We start from the raw sequence: 17,884 nt of genomic DNA, 5'->3' as shown, positions 1-17,884 counted from the left end.
ACTTTCCTTCACCCAAAGGGCCTGGACAGACCCCGAGGCTCACACTTCAATGAGTAAGTGTAAAAATGAAGCAAAGGATTCCCTGTAACACTGAAGTGGCAGTAAGTTCGGGGAGAGAGAAAGGTATAAAAACTGCACAATCTGGACCCTTTAGTTAGGGGCAAGAAACTGTACACATCTCGTTATTCCTGAGGATATCATGTATTGTAGCAAAGTCCAACAACTTGCATTTATAATGATGTTGCATTTCAAAAAATAAGATTCAAACTGAGCTCAGCTTACTAGGTTTAAGGAGGCAGGGAAGCACTATTAAAGGCTTTGGTCAAAAGCAAATACATCAATTGTTTAAAGAAGCTTAATGGGAAACTTCACTTTTCCCAAACCCCTCAATCCAAATAAATATGTGCTCTTATATGGCAATGTTATGAAGCAAATCTCTTACATGTTGCCTCCTAAAGTCACTAATAAAATTTTACAGTATTTATTTTTCTATTCAAAATTGTGAAGATATCAAGAAAAAAATGTTGCTGAATCTCCACATATGCCACGTGCAAAGAAAAAAAGAACTATAAAAATTTGAACTTATAAAATGAATCATTTTTAGGTGACGATTTACCTGATACAGTGGTTTGCTGGCTTACAGAAATAACTTACTGCAGGTTATTTTAACAAATAATTCTGCCAGTGCATTTTTAATTGATTTATATGAAACTTTTCAACACTGCAGATATCTGCTAGAATGAGCTATACGTCCCATTATGCATATTTAGGGGCTGGGAATTAAAAATTTAAATCTTTCCTCTCTGATATCCTAGGAGAGATAACAAAGAATTTTTAAAACCAGGGGGAGGCAATTTGGGGGACTGTAAAAGTTATGGGACTCATATCCTAAGAGGAACAATTAAGCGGGCAGGGTCATTATGAGCTCCCGAGTTGCTTATGATTTTGCTGATAAAGTAACACCCATTTTGTGGCCAAAACCCACATCATTTTATCCATTATGCAAACCTACTAATCAGAAATTGGCTTAACTGAGGGACTCAAATCTCTTCACAAGGACACTTCAAAAAAAGAACGCATAAATATTTCTAGAAGCATCATGTGGATCCCAGTGACAATGGCTGGGTTATAATTTTACCAATAAAGGGAGATAAGGGAGGCTGGGCTCTCTGCACAGGCCATATCAGTCACTCCTCATGACCACTGATCCTGTTTCATACCTGGGGAAGGCAGGCTATGGGAGCGCCCTGGGAGGAAGAGGACAGGAGTCTGCCCCTACTCTGTCTTTCTGAGCACAGGAGAGCTCTCCATCTTCCCACCCGGACTCCCTTAGGAATGTGCTGAGTTTTTTGGGTTTTTTTTTTTTTAAGATTTTATTTATTTATTTGACAGAGAGAGACAGCCAGAGAGGGAACACCAGCAGGCGGAGTGGGAGAGGGAGAGAGAAGCAGGGAGCCTGACGTGGGGCTCGATCCCAGGACCCTGGGACCATGACCTGGGCCGAAGGCAGACGCTTAAGGACTGAGCCACCCAGGTGTCCAGGAATGTGCTGAGTTTTGTGAGGGCAAAACTGACAGCAGATGAAATATGCTTCTGAATCATTTTTCCTTCTACAAATAATTATTAAGTGCCATCTATGTGCCAGCCAATGTGGGGGCAGAGATAATAGGGAGTCATTTCTGCCAGCACTTAGAGTCCAGTGAGGAAGAACAGCTTACACTTCAGATGGAAACTGATATTAAAGGTGAGGCTCCCTGACACAAAGTCTCTAGTCGAAGGGCAAAGGCCCTCCCTCTCTCACAAAGTCCTGCACCGTATGCGGCATCAGAATGTTGGGAGAAAAGGCTGCCGATAAGCTTTCTGGTTTTGCGGCTGTTTTAAATGTTACTGCAATGACTCTAACCCTTGCTTACGTGCTCTGAAGTGAAAGGCATTTGAAAAATAAGCATACTATAAAGTAATAACAAACATTTCCCTGGTAAATTCAAGAATTGTTCCGCTAATGTACTAGAAAAAATACGTAATTTTCCCCCCCACATCTAATTGATCTAATCATTGATCTCATTTCTTTTGTGCCATCGACCCTTCTGGCAAGCTGGTAAAGCCCACAGATGATGCCTTTCCAGAACAATGTCTTTATGTGCCTGAAATAAAATACATAAGATTATGAAGACAACCAATTATGCTGAAATACAGCTATCAAAAATTTGTGCTATAGTAATATAAATGCTTCTTTATTAACACACTAAATAATGAGCTCTAACAACAGATCTGATAACTACTGTAATTTTATAGTGATGAGCAAAGATAATATTTTGAGGTATCTGCAATAACGTAATGTGATGTGAAAATATTTGTGATTTTTACTGGTGACAAATTCATACCTAATGTTAATACTACTATGATTTATTGCCCATATTGATAATTGAATAAAATGTCAAATTTCAGTAACATGTTAATGAAAATAAAGATTTCTTTTTCTATCCAAATTCACGGACCCCTTGGGGGAAGGTGGGCCACAGGTTAGGAACTCCCACCACCCCACATGCATGTGTGTATATACACACATATATTTCGAATATTTTTCTAGAACTATCTTATATAAGCCCCAAGTAGTTTAGGAAACTTTGGTATTTATGGATTCATGAAACAGATTTCCTGGGTTTTTTGGTGATTTTGTTTTTTGTTTTTTGTTTTTGTTGTTGTTGTTTGCCACTAAAGGACCATGCCTGTTAGGGATGGGCTGGAGGAAAATAGTTAATCACTAGTACGATGGTTCCCAGACTGTGCCCTGAGGAGCCCCAGGTTTCCATCAGGGCATCTCAATAGTGCCATGGTTGATAAGAATGCCCACCCTTACCCAATCCTCAAGTTGGCGAAAATGGGGGAAGACTTTTATTTGATTTATTTATTTCAGTGCTGGAGGAGAATTCATTCATAAAACAATAGTTTGACAGCTTAAACATTTTTGATTAACAATTGAACTAGCACATATGGACCTCACTGTTTTTCCCTGGTCTTATTACAAACTCAGAAAATGGGTTTACAACCATGAATAAAGCAACCATATTCTAATTTAGTTAACTTCATACCATCCAAGTAACTGTAAAGGTAGACAAGATTAGCAGATTATCCTTTGAGAAATTCTGTCAGAAAAGGAACACTAACGAGGTTTTCCAAAGACACCTGGGTTTCGCAAACAGAAGGGGATAAGGTAGCAGAGCAGACAGAGGATGGCAGCAGGGAAAGGAACAGAACAGTGACCTGGGCACGCCATGGGGTGTGGGGAGCTATGCAAAGGTTAGGAAACCAGAGGTAATCAAATAATGGTCCGTGCTCTCAGCACCACTTTTCAAAGTGCAAATGGTTTTAAAGTATTTGCCTTTAAGATCTGAGGACAGGACAGAAGGAGTCTAGTCAAGTAGAGGGTTAAAGAAAGGAAAAAAAGTCAATAGGAAGATGGTAAGGGGGGGGCATAGGTAGAAAATAACTCCCACACAACCATCTCCTCACTATATATTATAGGTAACACAAAGCTAAATTTATCCAGAAATATAATGCAACTTTCTGTCTAGAAATTAAGCTTGATGGATAAGGCTTTAGTCCTTATGGTTATCCAGGGTCCAAGTTATTTAGTCTCTTTAATCAAAATACTAAAATAAAATCATTACCCATTAGGCTATTACCCTTCCCCCAATCTCCAAACACACAAGCAAAAATTAATTGCAAGCCAGGAAGAAAGAAGGCAATTTAGACAGTAACAGCTTGGATTGGACTGAGCTGGATTTCCTAACAGCATTTGTCTGTTTGTGAATGTATATTTTATTCACAGCCTTCACTTCCTTGACCTTATTGAAAGTAATTTATTTTTAGCTAATCTGCATTTCATTTAAACCACCAAATACTCCATCAATGAACCAGCCAAGTAGCACCCTAACAAGTAGCACTCGTATTGGTACCATTAGTAAATGGGTAAACATTTAAAGGAGACATTTGGGAATGGGCAGTCCTCAGCAGCTATTAAATGCTACAGGTACCAATTTATGAACTTGCAAATATGGGGTTCAGGATATTCCTTCAACTGAGCTGTCATTCCCTGCCTCGTTTTTCTTATTTCACTAACCTCTTCCAAACCTAGGATTTCTCATGGACCGAGAATTATTATTTTCTCTTTAAAGTGTCATCCTTCCCAAGACTTATACCAGTCCAAAAATAGTGAAATGTTAAAGGTAGAATTTCAGGTATCAGTTAAAAAAACAAACAGAAGAATGTGTTTAAGGTGGAGACTCTTTAGCAACCCTTCAAGTCACACTGTTTTGTGGCAACCACCGCCCCGCCGCATATTCAGCCAAGCCCATTCCCCAACTAAATGGAGCTCATCTCATCTCTACACTGTACTGGTTCTGCTAGGTCCTTGATAATGAGAGAGAGGTCATCCAGGTGTGTAATAACCAGTCTCAGACGCATTTACATCAACCTTCAGCTCATCTCACACTATATAACATGAAGTTCATACACTGGATCCCAATCAGTTCTCCCCACTATATCCCACCTATGAATGCTTTTTGGCTACAGACCCCAAAATAGCACTTGGTCTGTCCAAACCCCCAAACTAAGCCCTTTCATTATTCAAAACCTTGCCTCCTCTGTGACTCATTTTCAGACTAACACACCTGTCGTTGGTACCTTCAATCAAAATAGCATCCTTTCACACTTGTACACCTGTTTCAGCAGCAAACTCACAGAACCTGGAACTGCAAGGGACATTAGACATAACCTGACCCAACCTATTTTACCTTCCTGAAGGGGAAGTGCAGAGCCTGAGATGTTAAACGACTTGCCTGGGGCTACACAGCATGAGAGCGGTGGAACTGGGATCACCACTCTTTGCAATCCTCAATGCTTTCTCTGAAAGATGAAGTTTATGTCCAAATTGTTATATAAACCATCTGTGAGTTTGTCAATTAGCTACCATTACCTTATTTTTTATCTGACACAGACATTCAGGAACATGCCCTCCCATTCCTGTCAGCTTCGGAATACAAAGGTGAGCTACACTCTAAATGATATTGATGATTTCAACAACGAAAAATGCAAACGGCGGGTCCAAAAGAAAATGGCAAATAGCCAATTCTCCTTCCTGTACATTTTCATGAGGATCCAAGAACATTGCAGAAGAACAACTGCACAGTGCTAAGGAAGTGGACTGAGTTGGGCAGGATAAAGTTTCCTGAACTACTTTCTCCTGGATCTTCAACTATGATTTGTCACCAGATACATGAAAACTGTCCTTTTATTAGACAGGGATCCAGCGGGGTCCATAAAGAAAATGATAATCTTTTTTTGAACAATGGGATTCTTGTAGTCTAATTAAATTTAATGAAATGAAAAGATATGCTCTTCCCTCATACTCAAAATATTGAATATTATCAGACTCTGTACATACCATGGCAATCCCTAAACAGTAACTCTTTTTTTTTTCCTCTCCTTCCTGTTCCCTTTTGTATCAACAGGTGTGCTGGGAACAAAGAAATTCTAACACACAAAAACGAAAGTTTGCAAACATGGTAAACTAGTGGATGATTTTTCAGAATGTTAATGAAATCTTTGACTTGCTAAGGAGTAAGTTAAGTTTCCTTTCTGTGGTGAGCTCTACCAATGACTGCAAGAAGTGATTCAATTTGCATGCTGGCTTATCACTAACATATCTTGAAGTAGCTGTGCAAAAACTTCCAGGTCATTAAAGCAAAGGCAGTAGCAATGACATCATAATGTATAGGGTTTTTGTTGGTTTTTTTTTTTTTTTACCTCCACTTTTCTTATTTCTTGGACTCATCCCCATACACCTATGCTTTGTATATCAAACCTCTTCTTGGGAATCCTAAAATACAAGTGACTGAAGCAGCGGTGGGCTGAGCTAATGATCAGTGACCGGTGCCTTCACCTTTGTGTTAAGAAGGGTTCTGAGGGGACATCTGTATTCAACAGGAAATAGTGTTGTGACAGATCGCTGAGGTGGGGGTTGAATCAAATCTTCCACAATATCTGCATCTTGCAAAATGACTATAGAGGCAGATGAAGAATGTGAGAAGCAACTGACCTAATAATTTGGTATTAACTGTGTGAACTGCTTAGCATCTGAGATGGGAGAAGGGTTCTAACGAAAAGGCAAACAACTTTTTTTTCTCTAAAGTGATATTCCAGCCAGAAGAAAGCATGAAGAGGCAGAAAAATATTAAATTTCAAATTTGTAAGATATCCTGGAGCAAACCCAAAACACAGAGAAAACAGCCAGGGTAAAGGAAAAGAAAGTTCTGGTGAAAAACTTGGGAAGTGAAGTTTTTTTTGTTTGGTTGTTTTTTTTTGTTTTTTTTTTTTTTTTATGTAAGAAAATAACCAAGGAAGGGGGGAAATGAATAAACTAAGGGAACAGGGTAAAAAACCCACTAGTCTATGGGAAATGGCACCTCTTATCATTTAACAGGAATCACCACAGAATCCTAGGAAGCTCCCAAGAGAGGTTCATAACTGAAGTAGTAAAACAAAAATAAAGATAAAAGAAAAGGAGTGTATTTTATTTGGCATTAAAAGACATTTAACTAGGCTACAGCTATGGTTTTAAATGTTCGCTAAACTGGATTGTGGTGAACCTTCTCTAGAGGTACAGCTCTAAATCACCACTGATCCTATTTCTTTCTCCTCTCTTAATCTTAGTTTTCTACCAGCTTATTTGCCTTCTTATGGCTCCAGTACTTTAATTTCTTTATGGCTGGATTCTTCTGAGACTGGGGATAACTCTGGCCTTATATGGTAACCCAGTAAGCGTATACTTTCTGCCAGGTTATCTCCAAAATTTCTATGGAAGCAGAATTCACTGTTTTGAACTCTACCTTTCAGATTGATTCTGCGTATCAACAAACGTCTCTAAGGAATAAATTTCCTGATTGGGTCCATTTTGTTTTTGAATTGTCTGGGATAGAACCATAAAGCCTAAACTAACAACTTTTCATTTTAAAAAATAGGGAGACTGACCTTTAAAAAACTATACATGCCCAACAGTAAAATATTCTTTCAGAACTCCTGTTCAAATAAAAGGTCTGGCACTGAAAAAAAAAAAGGGACAGACCAGAGGGATATTATCTCTCCCAACCAAAATAAATCTTACGGAAAATAACGGAAAGTCCAACGGAGAATCTTTCTCTCATTCGAGTTTTGGTGAAAGTGGCAAAAATGGGATTTGATAAGGATTTTGATAAAATAACCTGGAAAAGACTAGGCAACTTCTCCATTTTTATAGACACTTAACTTCTCTTCATTGCATTTTATTTTTATTTAAGCACATCTTCAACGCACAGACATACCCCAACTCTAAAAAAAAAAAAGGGCCTGAAATTTTAGTTACACCACATGTGGTTTTCATTTGTGAAAAATGAACAAGCTGTTTGTGGTTAAACTGTCTAATCGCCTGTTATCAATCTAGCGCTGCATTCAAGATTTACAGGATACATCAGCTTCTGTGCCACATTAGCTGTAAGGGGGGGGGGAGGAAAAAGGAGGAGGAGAGAGTTTATCCTGAGGAATAATATTTCCCATGCAGCCACACTCGCACTACATCTGCTTGTGCTGGTAGCAGCAGTTAAATTGAAATATTTCACAGCGTGTGTCAGAAACATGCAGAATGGTAATTATGACAGATCTGATTAAGCCGGAGTGCCACGAGCTCCCTGGCCAGCGCCGGTTGTGCAGGTGTGACCTTGTGCGTGCCTGCGTGTGTAAATAAAATTAATTACAAGCGAGAGGGTGAAGGCTTCAGTGACATCACAAAGCGGAGAAACTCCCAAGGGGGAGACCTAATGGAATATTTTCCCTCAGTCTAATAATACAGTTCATATTGACTTGAGGTAATTAGTGGGATCATTAAAGCAGTTTTCCCGGCGTATTTGGCTGCCTGATCAGATTAGTGAAAATGTTCTTCAGAACAAGCCCTGTGTGGTCTGCCAGAGAGGAGGAAATAAAAAGCAACAAAGCATATTTTGGAATGATAAGCAGCGCTGGACTTCTACTCTAGCAAAAAATCTCTACTTCTCTCTGGAGCCTAAATGTTCTGTCCATTTTAATTCTTCTATTCAGCTTGGGTATTTCTATACACGTTCGGGGCTGTTTCTTTCGTTTCCCCTTTCCTCTCCATCAAATCAGACTGCTTCATCACCAAGAGCCATCCCAACTCCCAGCAAATCTCTTTTAAACAAGGCAATTTTAAAATTGGGAAGAGTATCGTAAATGCTTGACTGTTCACTGACAACATGGGGCAACTGGGAGAGTCAAAAATCAGGGGAAGGAATGCCACTTAAAATTCACCTGCTAAACAAAGATTCTTCTCTTATATAACACAGAACAGAGATTTAAAATTTTATTCGCATTTGGATCTCAGAATGGGTGCAGCGTAGGCCAAAGTTGGGGCAAACATTCTTCCAGTTGAGCAGAACACAGAGCCCTCATCAAGAAAAGGGCCATTTGTTTGAAAATACTCTATTGAGCATGCTCTACCTTGCCACTGGAATATGCCAAGAGCTGTCACAGATGGCAGGCTCTGACAGTTCCCATCCGTAGCACCGATACTCGACAGTTCAGCACAAGATCAGTGACATTCTGTCTCATTAGAACCACGCTAATTATCACAGCTAGTTTCAGGGGAAACCATGTGTTGCAATGGTCAATTTGAAGGAGTCTGTGCATCAACAAACTGGTAATAAGGATCAGACACCTTATTATATGACAGCATGCTGCCTATGATCTGATTTACAGAATCAGAGGCACTGAGGCGGCCGAGGAGGCTGGCAGTTTATGAAACAGTGTGTTTAAGCCCAATTCCTGAAGCATACTGGTTGAAAAGGGAATTGTTAAAAAATATACACAAAGGCAACTGGAGCTGTTGAATCAAGCAATCAAAGGAGAACAGATTCTCTATTAACATACAACAGAAGTAGATTAAGACTTAGAAAAAAGACAACTTCATCAATTTAACAATTGTATGGCAACTCCACAAGAGGATGGAACTTGTATTTTTACAAGGTATTTCATGATAAATTACAGGATGGCTATATTTCTGCTAATCTCTAAAATATATACATTTATTTTTACAGGAGTGGTCTATCACACTGTTGTTTTGTCATGCAAAAGAATCGCATGTGTAAAAGCTTAACAACTATACTTATAAAAATGAATAATCTTAAAGGTTACTTTTTAAGATACTGAAAGTATTCTGGCAGAGCAGAAAAAAATCCACCTGAGATTTGTATTAGCAACGTAACTTCTTCCATCCTTCTCTTAGCACCTTTCACTGATGTGAAATTTTAATGATGCAGTTTCTTCCAGATCTATTTTTCTATTGTTATTTTACATAAATGCATTTTCATACTTCATTCATTTCACAGGGCCTTTATTTTCATTTCTCATATGAGGAAAAAAGGAGATAAAGCTAAAATAAAACCTACCTTTACTACCCAAAACATAAAAGACAACTGTGGAGACTTCTGAGAAAACACTTTTCCTTTCAACTTGGTAGTCTGTTGAAGGATTCTATCAGTGTTAACAGTTACGTGCTAAGTTTAGGCAAGTTACATTCCATTTGAGGACCGACTGCTGTTAAAAGTTAAATCCCACGGGCTTGCTGCTCTCTTCCCTGCTCCCATTCTATGGATGCCTGAGCCTGTCGCGAAGAACTCACTCGTCACCTGTCAAAACTGATCGTATCATGGAAGAGCTTCCAGAAAGATGAACTTCCACAGAATATTCTTCGTCCACACTTTTCAACTTTACCCTAACATTTTAGGACAAAAGGTGGCTTCAGATTAAAGCAGATTCTACAGATGCATAATTGGTATACTCATGCTTTAGAACGTGTATGCTGAGATACTTTCAAGTGGCCCACTCTTGTGGTAACCTTCCTTGGACTTCCTCATACGATGATCATCTTTAAACAGATGGCCCAGGGGCGCCTGGGTGGCTCATTCGGTTAAGTGTCTGCCTTCGGCTCAGGTCATGATCCCAGGGTCCTGGGATCGAGCCCCACATTGGGCTCTCTGCTCAGCAGAGCCTGCTTCTCCCTCTCCCTCCGCCTGTCTGCCTACTTGTGATCTCTCTCTGTCAAATAAATAAATAAAATCTTAAAAAAAAAAAAAAGAAAAAACCAAAAGCCTTTTGAAAAAAATTAAAAAAAAATAATAATAAAGAGCTGGCCCAATATTCACCAACTGATTCCTTTCAAATACTGTCTAAAATTTTGAGACATTTTCTCAAGATGGAGAAAATGGGCTTAATGAATTATGACTGTATTTGTAACAGTTAACTTATTAAGTGGGTCAATGAAGAAAATGTATTTATATGATGTTAAGGAATTAATTTTAAATTTAAGGGAAAAGAGTGAAAATTTTAAGTGATTTGAAAGTGGCAATAAGGTAACTGAAAACCTTCTGTTCAACTTGTTTAAAATAGATAAACATCAAGTATATAGAAGGAAAAACATCCTTTTACATGATTTTCTAGCCCAAAATATAATGAGCAAGTAAGTGTTCTACTTAATAATTCTGGACCTCCTTGATCAAACCCTAGATTTATAAAACATAGGCTTGTCTTTAAAATGTAGACAGGCTGATATTCACATCCACAAATTTAACTAGCTTTTCTTAAAACACTGTGTAACAATTACGTACCTTTTAAACTGTTAGAGTATGTCAATATTTGTGTATTTAAAATCATTGATTTCAACAGTCCTGTTTAGCAACCAACTGGAAATATAAAGATGGGTCTGCATTTTAGAAAATTAAGTCCAGTATGGATTTCCAGTATTAAGACATAAGAGATATTGAGGTAGTTACCAACACTGGCTACCTAAAACAAGAGACTGATGGAACTCCACATCCTTCTTATTCAAGAATGCAGCACAGGGGCCTCCCACATGGGTGTTAAAGTGCATATGGGCAGGTTGCCGACGTGGTTATACCCGGGGTTGTGGGGTTGTCTTGCTTCTCTTCTTGCTCACCCCTCAAAAGTACTTCTCTGGCCCTTCCTCCCCCAGGGAAGCCAATTCAGGGAAATCTAAGCTGCATCTCCACAGAGTCACCTCTACCCAGTTAAAAAAAAAAATTAATAAAATAAAGCACTAGATGCAGGGTGTATAAAGAGAGTGTGTAAAGATGGAAAATGTGTAGAGTCCCCAGAACCTCCCTGAAGAAAACTTGATTTGCCCGAGAAGGGGCGATGAAGACAGTATGTTAAGATTGTCCCACAGACTCCCAGAAAAGGAGGTGGCACGAGAAATAACAGAAACAGTGACTCTCACATCTGCAGGGGTCTCCTCTGTGTCTTCCCTAGGAGGCTACACAGGTGAAATCCTGTTGCAGCAAAGTCTGCTGCATGAACATTCCAAAAGAATGAATCAGCACAGCGCTTCAAAGTGTAGTTTCCCTGAAGTGTAATTTAATTCTAAACAATAAAAGATGCCTTCGCTAACATGCTGGAGTACAGAGTGCCATCATGGTTCCGTGATTTTTTTCCCTGGGTTTTGTCACGATACATTCCTGTTCCCGGCAATGAAAATTACATTTTTTTGCCCCATTTCTAGCCCCACTGATCCGTGATGTATCATCTTACTTGTATTTAAGACATTCCAATCACCATGGCAGAATTTCCAAACCCAAAGGCCAAAAAGATGCACCAAAGCTTCCTTCTCTCTTCTGCCCCCTGCTCTTCTCTCCCTCTCACTAAAGGCTTTGAATCTCAGTGACAAAAGTGTCTGAAAGGGGAATGGAAAAAAGCAAAAGCCTTTAAATTATTTGCTCTCTTCCACTGGTTGTGCTATCTTTGCAGAGGCAAAAGCCACTTTTTTTTTTTTTTAAAGCACTAAAACCATACCTATCCAGTAGCTGAAGTAGTAGCATCCAGAGTTCTGTAACTCTAGGGGACTGGTGGGATAGAGACTGCCAAAGATTATATTCAGTCATGTTCAGTCAAATAGAATTTTCATCATCTAGTCACTTTACCTAAAAGAAATACCCTGTTCAATAAAGCAGTAGAGAGAAATCATTTTCTAAACACAAGTGGTGATGCGGCGCCGCTCCGTCAAAGCCCTTTACTCCACATTACTGTATCTGCAAGCTCCACTCTGCAGACATGAAAATCAATGTAACAATTCAATGTACAAGGCGAGGCCTATGGCGCGGCTAATGTCCCCTTGCTGGACATACACCTTAAGTCTCAGAGCTCTCAGGAGGTTTGCTGTGGAATAAAATTAGATTCCAACATCTGCCACCATTAAGGAAAAAATTCCATTTCCATCTCCCATATGAAAACACTATAACCAATGAACAGTAACTGAACCTTGATACCGTAATGGTTATTACCCAAATCAACTATTTTTTTTTAAACAGTAAAATTAGTGAATTCTGCTCTCATAATTATTTGAATGTTATCAGACTAAATGTTTGATAAAATTCCAATATGATTCACTTGGAAAAACTGCTGCTTATTTGAATACCCGGAATATAAAGTGTATTCATTTGTAGCTATTCACATTATGTTTAAAGCAGATCATCTTTTTAAAGTTTGCATTAGCCTGCTTTCCTACCCAAGCACAAAAAGTAGCCTACCTTCAGTTTTTACTTGCATATTTTATTCAGATATTTCTATTAGAGTTAAAAACAATCTCATTTCTATTACTCATCAAAGAGAAGATAGAATACATGTGAAATGGTGGAATCCACAGACTTGGTTTCTTTTACTGAAAATACTTCGTGCATTAGTCAGTACATAGCACGACTATGATGTGTCTGGTTTCATAACATTCTGGGACTATAGAAACTTTAAAAAAATGATTATGCTGCCTGCCACACAGGATACCTACCTAAAGCTTTACCTTTTAGTCTAAAATGAAAAGTATTTGAGATAAATACAGAGATAATAAATAAGTCACTCCGTGTAGAGGTCTGAGCCTCTTGCTTGGCACATTATAAGACGTTATCCATTTGTGTAGAGTGCTGTATAATTTAAAAGCTCTTCTGCATCTATTATAGCATATGATCTTCTCCCAAGAATCTTGGGCTCAAAAAGGTTAAATAATTTCTCAGTATTGTAACACCGTGATACAGACAGGACCATAGCCTACTTGGAGTCCTCTACCATGTATCTCCCCTCAGCCCGACTGGACATGAAAAAGCCTGGATTCCTAGGACCCTATGCTGATAAGAACCCGTATTCCATGAAAATGTCAATAAAGAAAGGAAAGCTCCAGCCGTTTCCTCGATCAGTTAGTCCAATTCCCCTAATGCCTCTTTCCCGGAGCAGGGTATTTAGTATTTCCTCCTAGAACCCTGAGGAAATACTAAAATAGGAGGACAGAGGAAGAGAACTGAGAGACTGGGGTTGGCTCTACCATTTGTGAGTCTGGTGACTCTCGTGTATAAAATGAGGAAAACAAGGCTAGCTCCAAAGGTTACTCTGAGAATTAAATGTAGGTCATACATAATGCACAGTGGGGTCTAGCACAAAGATGGCGCTGGACAGTAAGCCAACTCAGAGGACCAGAAGCAGATGGAGCGAGACGGGATGAGATAAAAGTGACTCCAGCTCATCCCTCTTCATACACGCTTCATTTTCAGTGACCTCTGCCTCACACTGACAAGCTGGGGCACATACATCTCAGAAGTAAATAACTCTTTTAGAAGTTAAAAATTTTGACCGCGAAAAGGTCAGTCTGATTTGAAGATCTTTTTTTTTTTTTTTTTTTGGTTTGTTTGCTAGTTCTGTTTCCTTCACAAAAATCATGGCAGAACAGAAATTAAACAGTGACTACTTTCCCTTGTTAAGTCTGACTTCTTCTCTCAGTGACATATACACTTTTTAGACTGCTTATTTTTAAGTAATCATCTATCTTTCTACATATTTTCATACTGCGGGTAGTGCTCACACCTAAACTGAATGACAAAGGGAAAAGTACAAAAATCCTCTGCTAGGAAGTTACAGGATATTAATAGTTAGGAATAACCATCTGAAAGAATGAAAGTTACCAATATGCTTGACCCCACTGCCAACAACTGGCTCCTTGGATTCTCTCAATCAGTAATGAGGGGATTAGCTACAGCTTTAGGGGTTCTGGGAAACACACCATCCTGGCAGGGACATAGAAGCTGCCAGTCGACACTGCTGAAAGAGACTCATGGGGAGTTTTGTAGGACAGGGGTGCAAACAGCAAGCAAATTTAAAAAACTCACCAGAACATCATTCACATGACATTACCAACCAATTGTTGCCACTGTCTAAACAGTTCCCAAATCAGTAACTCAGGCCAGGTGGGCAGATTTGGGGGTATCATTTAAAAGAAAGAAAGAATGAAGGTATAGCAAAGGGGCTGCTAACTGAAAGGAGCTATGCTATAGTCAGAAAGGAGATGGGGAGGCAGGAACTATGTCATTGGATTAAGTGACAGATGACAAGCAACTAAATGACAGTTATCGAAAAGTTTTCATATTTATTTTTGTTCGTTTTAAGGCTGACCCTTATTACAATAATACATGTCTAGTTTCTCTGTTTATCTATTTTTGGGATTTGGAGAAAGTGTTTGGCTCCGTAACAATACAGTCTGTTACTCTTGATAAATTTAATTGGACAGGTCCGAAAAGATGCAGGATCAGAAAGAAAGGCAAGATAATATACATTTGAATACGAGATCCTCATCATAATTAGACTAAATAGCCAAAACAAGAATGTGCAGGGTGGGTGGGTGAGGGGCAAAGTGAGAGCAGGACATTTCTCCTTAATGCATAGTCTTGGCATGTAAATGAAGACATCTGAAGAAGCACACAGGTTTGAAGCGGCTCTAACATTCTATCATAATTAGAAACATTTCAAGAGCCCTGTAATTTCCAATCAAAATTACAGTAATTTCCGATATACAAGCCATGATTCATGACAGAATTTTACATTCCATGAGAGATTACGGTGGCCTGATGTATGACACACTGAGTACAGCACTAACATAAACAATTCAGTTTAATGTTTAAACAGCACTTGATGTTTAGAATCTCACAATAAAAGAAACATATTATTGTAGAAATTATCACTTTGACAGTGATTGAAGGGTAGGCAGGCATGTGGCCTATAAAGCTATAATTTTTACAGTCCACAGCTTGAGCTTAATCATTTTTATATAACATTTCCAAGATATCCCTTAAGTATTTCATCCAGCCTATAACTTAAGAACAACCTTTTCTAAAGCAAAACCCCTATCAAGCACCACCATTAACGCCGGTAGAGAAAAATTTTAGGAAGAGTTTAAAAAAAAGTATGGTATAGTAAATGCAGCATATTGTAAATACTCTCAGAACTATTTTTATCAGAAGTTGACGGCAGCCAGGCTCTTTTATAAAGGAGAGTTCATTAATGATAGGGAAAATATATTTGTTTAAAATCGCAAGTTGTTAAAATCTCACCTGAGCCCTTGACTGCCTCTAAATTCCCACCTTGATAATGTTACCAACTATTGTTGGAAGGGGAAGACAGTTTAGTATTCTTCTGGTCCTTTAAAAAGCATTCTTGGTTTTGAACGAGGCTTTATAAGTAACTATAAATTTGTTCCTATAGATGACCCTGCTGCTTTTGATGAGCATAAATTTTCAATATATGAACATTACACTGATAAAGGACTGCATTATCTCTCCTTTGTTATGTTTTTATCTTGTTTGGTAGGGACTTGTAACTTTTCCGATTCAAGTCTATTCATTTATAATTCATCAGATTTGGACAGGTTTTCTAACTGTAATTCAATTTGTATGGCTTATATATCGTGCCATCTCTGGAAAAACTAAGGTCATTAATGTGCAAAGATACGTGTGGCGGGCGCGCTAGTTTGTTTTAGTAAGTGTACCTAATAGTTGTGGATGCCTGAGTTGGAACAGAAGAAACTATTACGTTTGTAGTCTTTTAGGATGGAAATTAAGGTCATCTGAACAATAATGAAACAATAGTAATTCAAGTTACTTGTACCAGTACAAAAGACCACGTTGAGAAACTGCCTATACATTACGATACTCTTCTGAAAACAACTATTAACTGACCCGAGATTTCCTGAGAAATCCCTGGTCTGGAGAGTGGGTGTTGGAGGAAACAAAACCACGCATCTACTCCCTGAATCTGAACGACACTTTGTTTCATCACAGAGCTCTGTCAAGGATCCTGGAGACCTTGCCCTCTCAGTGATGCGATGCAGGTCCACATTGCAAACAGACACCCCTCTGAATGAAATTTTCACAGGCATCGCAGATCAACATTCTCAGTGCCTCACCAAGGTTCTTACCTGGCTTTTGGTTGCTGCAACCTTTGCAAACAGTGCTTGGGACACTTTAGCGCGCTTCATTTCCTGCTGAATCTCATCATAAATGGAAGCATTAATGTTCATGGTATTGTTCTCTGGTTTCCCATTCCTCTCAGTGGCAATAGTAGCTGTTTTCACCTACAAAACATTTTGAACGTGACTGTCATTTTTCATTGGCCAAATTGTTTTGAAGCTTTTCAGGCTCGGCATCCAAACTGGACACTGTTGCTCCTTTTATGATCCAGGTGAGCAACAGTGCAGTCATTCAACATTAGTTATTACCCCGAGATCAGATTGCTTAAGTTAAGAAAGTCACATTGTCACAGGTGATTGCATCTATGATAAGAGCCACTGCCAGCTGACAAACAGGAATTAGAACGCCATAAAGTAAGTTTTCTGGAAAACAGAATAGTTTCAAAGACTTGAAAACCCTAAACTGTTTCCCAATTACTGTCCATTGCAATTCTAACAAAGGAAATTCACAATTAAAATCATAATGCCCAGTGCTGTATCTTCACTGGGTGCCCAGTGCCTAACAGACAATTGCATCACTAATAGCTATTACATACTATGGCCTTTTTAATTTTAGACTCTTTTTTTATGCCTGTTCCTCTTATGTTTCATTTAAAAAATCTTCCGTAACAAAGCCATTTGCAGAGCTGCATATTTAAATCTTCTATCCATCCATGAAACAGGTAGAGTGCCTTGCTTAATTATCATAAAGGCTGGTTGCATTTTACACGTGCATGTCCAAGCTGTTCTGTATAATTATTTCATCTTTTCCTGGCACCCCTGTACATAACTATTTCCTTTTGACTTGTGGAACCAGACAATAAGAAAATGTTTCACAATATTTAACAGAACATTACTGCAAGTTACACAAATTATATAATCAGTGACTTTATAAATATATTCAAAATGAATAATCTTGAGTGAAAAATTAGTATCAATGCCTTTGGTAATAATGATAAGCAGGTATCAGCAGTAAAATGACACAAAATTTTGAGGTAAAAATAAAATCTCACCCTCAAAATGTCTTGATACTGTTATTAATTTTTAAAACTCCAAATTTAATTTTTATTATGCAGTTATGTGAACCAGCCTGGAAAATATACGCATGAACTATGTAGTTGCTTTTTCACTAGGAAATTGGTGAAAATGTAAACGAAAAGTTACCACAGATTCAGGACCCTGTTTCTCCCAGCCAGATGATTCACTGTGGACCACATTTCTTAGGATCCTTTCCAGAACCCAGGTTTCTGTTTGCATATACAATGAGCAATAGAAAATGAAGTCCATTTTGGAATAAATGAAGGATTTCTTTTGTCATGAAATGATACACCCTTTTAGTCACGCTACAAGTCTTTTGGGTCTACTTCATTCTCCCCCTAATATTTGGTATCAAAAGACGGGCAGAGGTTATCCTAAGGAATTCGATCCTCTGCACTTAAGAGAGTGAACAGGAGTCTTTAAAACATGCCTTCTAACTTCTAGCCAACTAGCAAAATAACTCACCTC

At 38.6% G+C, this 17,884-nt stretch overlaps 1 protein-coding gene across 8 annotated transcripts in view; it reads right to left on the bottom strand.

The window, feature by feature from the left end:
• SATB1 (SATB homeobox 1) overlaps positions 1–17,884 on the bottom strand; it is a 98,923-nt gene that overhangs the window by 14,676 nt on the left and 66,363 nt on the right. For all 8 annotated transcript variants that reach the window (XM_081825864.1, XM_081825859.1, XM_081825872.1 and 5 more), the window contains one exon: positions 16,349–16,504. In XM_081825864.1, the coding sequence (XP_081681990.1) occupies positions 16,349–16,504 (156 nt within the window). The remainder of the gene's footprint in view (positions 1–16,348; positions 16,505–17,884) is intronic.

The sequence above is a fragment of the Leptonychotes weddellii genome, chromosome 1 (assembly GCF_054177405.1).
Source record: "Leptonychotes weddellii isolate Sample4059 chromosome 1, ASM5417740v2, whole genome shotgun sequence".
Lineage (NCBI taxonomy): Eukaryota > Metazoa > Chordata > Mammalia > Carnivora > Phocidae > Leptonychotes > Leptonychotes weddellii.
This window is presented reverse-complemented; position numbering and strand designations above follow the sequence as displayed.